Below are 6,408 nucleotides of genomic sequence, written 5' to 3' on the forward strand. Positions count from 1 at the left end.
TTGATCACACAATTATTTGTTCTACACTTCTTCCCTCTGACTCTCTCCGTCTCACCGATCTCAATCATCACTCATCGCCCTTTCCCATTCAACTGGTTCGTTCTCTTTCTCTCTTCATATCAATCACAATTTCTTTACTGTTTTCTTTTTTTTTTTTGTCGTTTTTGTTTTCTTTTCCGATGAAAGTTCTAATCTTTTTTGAGACCCAATTGCGAAAAGGGACGAAAAGTTGCAAATTTTTCAATTTTATTCTTCTGGGTTGTTTAATTTTCTTGATCATCTCATAATTTGTTATTTCTCTTGTAAAGGGTAATTGGGAAAGTTGAAGATTTGGGTTTTAGACTCTTAGTAGTGACTAGTTAGCATGTTAGTAAATATTATGATCCATATTCTATTTTTATTTTCTGAAGATTCTTTTTGCCATCACTTGAACTTGAAACAGTTCTTGCCTTGGTGAAAAAGGGAATTAAAAAATTTTAATTTGATTTTTTTCCTTTCATGAATTCATTTTATCATTGATAGCGGTAAAACTTGAAGCTGGTAGAACCTGTTAGATTGATTGAATCTCTCTGGTGGATTTAGATTTTCTATTGAAGTCCTGTGGATTTATTGTCTAATTCTTTGGTTCTTTTTTTTTATGTGTGTGTATAAAGGCAAGAAGAAGAAGTAGAAGGAGATTGTTTTTGTGTTTTATTCGAATCAAGTTCAATGAAGCAAATAGTGTCTTCTTTGAATCCATATGCAGCATCCTATGTTCCACTCTCTAAAAGAGAGTCACATGGTGCAACTGCTGATCCATTTCAGAGTCCTCCTTATCATGCTGCACAGAATCAACACCATCAGTTTCACTCGAATGCTTCGGCTTCTAAACCGGTTGCCGAAACTTTCCAAGGGAATATCAACAACCCTGCATCTAGTTCTTACGGCTCGGTGCCGGCAGGTTTTGTAGATAACCAGTTCGCGGATTATGATCCTGATATGGATGTTGAATATCTTAGAATGCAGTTCCCAGGTATTTCTGAAGAATCCCTTAGAGATGTCTATATGGTAAACGAGTGTGACATCGATGCTGCTGTTGAAATGCTGAACCAACTTGAACTTAAGGTAATGCTTTTTGGCTTTAAATTTTGTAGTCCACCGATAGCAAAGTTGTTTGGTTTGTTAATTGATTGTTTCATTGTTCTAGAAATTTTATATTCACAGTTTACCTAATTATGTACTCCATGCCACTCAAATCTGTGTAATTTTTTGCAAATGTTGAATCACTGATTGTGGCAAGAGTATTTGCAGTTGGAATTTAATCGCGGAGGAAAACAAATAATTGATATATGCATGTTCACCTTTTGTACATTAAATCTCAACAAGTTATTTGAGATTCCTAAGTAGAATGTTTTGAATCTTGGAAAGTTTGAATTCCATTTATTTCCCCTTTGAATTATTATAAGTACTTCATTTGGTTTCAAGTTCAATTGTTTTAATGGTTGGTCTTATTTTCTTGGAAGTAGTTCAGGGTTTGATTGGTTTCCGGTTTCATTTTCTGCTATCACTTCTAATGTTTTGTTTTCAGAGTGAAGAAAAAAAGTGAAAATAATACAATCCTCTCTTTACTTTCGCTTTTGCATGCACTTCTTTCACAAAATCTTGAAAACAAAAATATTTGGAATAGAAATAGGAAATTAAAATAGAAACAAAAAATGAAAACAGAAACCAAACAAATTGAGTCAATTCGAAGTTTTCCTACCTATTGATGTTTGACCTGTCTGTTTCATACCTGTTTGTCTGAGTTGATATAATTTCCCAAATCCATTAAATCGTATTTTTTTTTGTGTGACTAATCCATTAAATAGTATAACCAAATTATATTCATTGTTCATATTATGTCTCTGTGGTACATATTTTAAGGGGTAATTGTTTACCCACTTTGCAGTTCGATGGTGTCGAGTCCTCTGGAAGTCTTCCGGAGACGCTGGATATTGGCGATGTATCGGAATCTGGATCAGCTTCTGATTCTGCATCATTGAAACTGAAGAATGTAGCAGCTGAAGCTAGCACTTCAACTTCTTCATCCCATTTATCTGCCAATACATTATGAAATTACATAAAAAGAAAAACGAATCTTTTGCTCAAATTGGTGTGTAAAATAGGGTAAAGTTTTACCTTAGGTTGAAGCAGCCTCTCACATACATAATTTGTTTCCTTTTTTTTTGGGTGGTGTTTGTATAGTTTCTCAGCTGCATCTTGGTTTCTTTTTACCCCCTATGGACTATGGAGTATGGATTGAAAAATGTTTCTTTATTTTGATTTGTTAGTTGTTACACATTGAAGTGTGTGTGACTCTGCAGCTTTTACTTGTATGACATGCCAAAAATGGTACAAGAAAAGGAAAAAAATTGATCCAAAAGGTGATTTTTAAAAAAAAATTATTTGGGATTTGGTTAGCTGGCTTGTTAAAGCATTGTAGCTTGTGAGCATACCTTGGAGATTTTGCAATGGAAGATATGTTGTACGAAAAAGAAAATTTAAATTTCGAAGTATGCTATTGTGCCTTATTGATCACTTCATAATCAAATCCTTGTTTTTTTCAATCCTATTAGATATATATTAAAATTAGTTATATGTATGGAATATATTGAAACCCATATTTATCTTGGTAGTAAGAGGTATTGAGAATCAGTTACAATTACAAGAAGAAATAAAAGAATTATGCTACAAATTCAAGTCCTTTTGTCAATTAAATTTAAGTTAGTCTAAATCCAACAAAAATCAATTTTATTAGTAAGAGCGTAAATACACGTTCCAACTACGTGAGCGTTCTTGCGTTCCTCTTCCTTTTTCTTCGTGTTTTTCCTTCTTCTTTTTCACAATCCTCCTTCTTCTTTGCGTGTTTCCTCTTTATCTTCTTCTTCGTATGTTTCCTCCTTATCGTTGTTCTTTTATTGGTGTTGTTGTTGCTGCGTATTTCTTTTCTTTTCTTCCTCCTCTTCCTTGTGATTTTGTCACATTATGCATTTTTCTTTTTCTTTGTTTAATTTTTTCTTATTTTTATTCTTGTTAAGAGAGTAAAACTAGAAGAATAATGAAAAAGTAAAACAAGAAGAAGAAGAAGAGGAGGAGTTTTGAGCTATCATTAAGTAATTTTGGTGCATTCTGGTCTGAGTTTGTTTTGAACTGAGTTCGTTTGTCTGTCATCATCATTAAAGAATTTTGGTGCATTCTGAATTTGAACTGTTATACATATAAAAAGAAGACGACGATGACAATAACGATAACGATAATGAAGAGGAGGAGGAGGAGGAGGAGGAGGAGGAGAAGGAGGAAGAGGAGAAGATGAGGAGGAGCAGGAAGAGGAGGAGATTGAGGTGATGGTGTAGTGTGGTGACGACGACAATAACAAAAGATAAATATGAGATAAAAACAAAGAGGAGGAGGAGAAGAAGAAGAAGTAACAACATTAGTGGGAGATAGAGGAGGAAGAACGTGAAGAAGAAGGAAAAGAAGAAGGAGCATCTGATGTGGAAAACGGTTATAACAATTTAGTTGGACTTGGTTAAGTATTTTACTTGGTTGTAGAGTTTTATTCAAAATAACATTATAGGGCAATTTACCTATATAAAATAAATGGAAGAAAAGTTTATTCAATTACAACAATTGAGAATTGGTTACTTACATGTCCTGATCCATCTTTATATAATCTGTGGAACCCCTTCCACGTTTTACCACTAACACATAAACCGTGGTACACTCCAACGGTTTATAAAGGAAGCATTATAAGCATAAACTGTGGTACCCCTTCCACGGTTTATGAAGAGAACATTGTGGGCACACGGTTTATGAGTAGCTATATATATACATAATCTGCGAAACCTATTGACGGATTACATTATTGTGGGGTTAGAGTTTTTGGTGGTGAGGAGTTGAGAGAGAAGACTCTGGCGTGGTGGAGCCATGGAAGACGAAGTTCGCATGTACCGGTTGAATGGCGTTGCACACGTGGCTGAAAACATCGATCAAGAGGTTAGTTTGTTGAAAATTAGTTTCTGGCGAATTAATTTTCGTTAGCGAGCCATATCTTTTAAAATCTGATACGTGTCGAATTAATTTTTTCCATATAATATTTTCGTTAGTGAACCAGATTTTTTTATAATTTGATATGTGTCGAATTAATTTTTTTGTTAAAGAGCCATATTTCTTAAAGTTAGATTTTTTGCGAATTAAATTCTTCGTTAGTGAACCATATTTTTTATAATTTGATATGTCGAATTAATTTTTTTCGTTAACGAACCGTAATTTTTTTAAATTTCATGTGTCGAATTAATTTTGTCGTTAATGAACACTATATTTTTAAAATTTCATGAGTGTCGAAATAATGTTATCTTCCATAATGTTGCAGCCAACTAGGTGTATTTCCTGTGTTAGGAGACAATAGAATATGCCTCTGTATGAATGAATTATACCGTATTTGAAAACTGCAGATTTGTATCACTTGGCTAGGCTGAACAGTCACTGGTTCTGGGTTGATGAGGCTCTACTTAGCGCATTCATTGAGAGGTGGTGTCCTGAGACGCACACGTTCCACATACCGTTTGGAGAATGCACTATCACTTTGCAGGATGTGGCATATAAGCTGGGTTTACCTATTGATGGGGAGGCCATTAGTGGGTGCCTCACTGACTTTGAGCATCTGATGGACAATGGAAAACCAGCATGGGAGTGGTTTTAGGAATTGTTTGGCGAGCTACTGCCACCGAATAAAGTCAAGCAGATGACGGTTCACTTCACATGATTCCATGAGAGGTTTCGGGTTCTCCCAGCAGATGCAAGTGAGGAGATAGTGCATATATACGCGCGTGCTTACATTATGATGTTGTCGTCTCAACTATTTGGGGACAAGAACGCGAACCGGGTTCACCTTCAACAGTTGCCATTTCTGGCTTCGATGGACGACTTGGGAAAATATAGCTGGGGATCGACTGCACTGGCCTGGTTGTATAGATGTATGTGTCGAGCGACAAACAGAAACATTGTTAACTTGGCCGGACCACTTCAGCTACTACAGTCTTGGATTTTCTGGAGGTTTTTCACTCTCTGACCTAGTGGTTTTGACATGTTTGGATTTTCGCTGGCATCCAGGTATGGATTATTGATTTGTGTGGATTACATGTCTAATTTGATGTAGTATCGTTCTCTATGCAATGCTCACAACGAATATTGTAGGTGGACAACATATCTACCGACATCCGATGCCAGAGAGCAAAGAGTGGTGTCAGCACATCTTTTTTTGGATAGATTGCGTGATTGAGACGTGAGTCATTTAGTTTATAGCTGTCGGTGGTCACTCGAAATAGAGGTGCCCAAGAAAGTGTGTAGACCGTTGTACCTTCTAACCTTCCAAGTGCCCTTTCATGCACGAAGCGAGATGCGAATTAACCAACTGCAACCTTTGCTGAACTCCTTGCATTTTCTATGATACTTCAGATGATCTGACTCTAAGACCCTGTACTCAACAACTTGACGGATGCTATAATCCTTCACACTCAAAACAGTTTCCTCTTTATTCTGGAATGATTGTCCAATCTGAAATTCTATAGAAGACCCCCCAACGGCAGCATCTCCGGCTGACTATTGCCCCATAGCCTCCAAGTTTAGAGTGGAGAAGTGCAGAGGGTACTGCTGTGTGCCAAAACTTGAAGGGCCATGCTGTGTTTGTGGGTTGGCACCTGTATCATCATCGCTATCCCTAATTATATCAACAGGCTCCTGGTCTGAGTCATCGTTCTGCATTGCATTCTCAACTCGATCAGGTTCCACCAACCCTAGAACATCAATAATAATGCCAGGACCATTATCCACGTCATATGTCTGATGCCGGACCGCAGGGTTCTCGAATGGTACAGAACCAACTATCTCTGCACGGTCTAAATCAGCCGCAAAGAAAGGAGATGCAACGTACGAAACAGTTGGTGTAGCCACAGCCATCGAATTAGAGGCACTGCCCATGGCAATCGAGTGAGGAGCCGGAGCTGAAGCCTCAGAACTATCGACACTGACCTCCAACTTTGCATACAACTCGTGTATTTTGACCTCTGGAAAACTCATAAGACAATGAAACAGAACCAGAATATCTTCATCGCCCGCAAACACAAACGTATCATACTTCACATCGGTAGACACAACTGCGATAGGATCTTATAGAATAACTTCTTCACCCACTTGCTCACAAACACCCAAAGCTTCTGCAATATGCTGTTCTTTAGATCTGACAAGGTATTTGATGAACTGATAAATACACTCAAGGATTCTCTGTCAGTGAACTTCACACCATATTTCTTGTTTCTTTGAATTTTCCCAGAGCAATGCACTAGCACTAAGAAACTCTCATCCTCACTTGCCATTGTGAAAATGCTTCCT

The 6,408-nt window shown here is 37.0% G+C and overlaps 1 protein-coding gene across 1 annotated transcript; it reads left to right on the top strand.

Moving 5' to 3' along the window:
- Positions 7–2,411, top strand: LOC107613976 (polyadenylate-binding protein-interacting protein 6). The gene is made up of 3 exons (XM_016316184.2): positions 7–95; positions 654–1,104; positions 1,928–2,411. Exons 2-3 carry the CDS (start codon positions 709–711, stop codon positions 2,090–2,092), a joined length of 561 nt encoding a protein of 186 aa, XP_016171670.1. The 5' UTR covers positions 7–95; positions 654–708; the 3' UTR covers positions 2,093–2,411.

This window comes from Arachis ipaensis, chromosome B08 (assembly GCF_000816755.2).
Source record: "Arachis ipaensis cultivar K30076 chromosome B08, Araip1.1, whole genome shotgun sequence".
NCBI classification, from domain to species: Eukaryota; Viridiplantae; Streptophyta; class Magnoliopsida; order Fabales; family Fabaceae; genus Arachis; species Arachis ipaensis.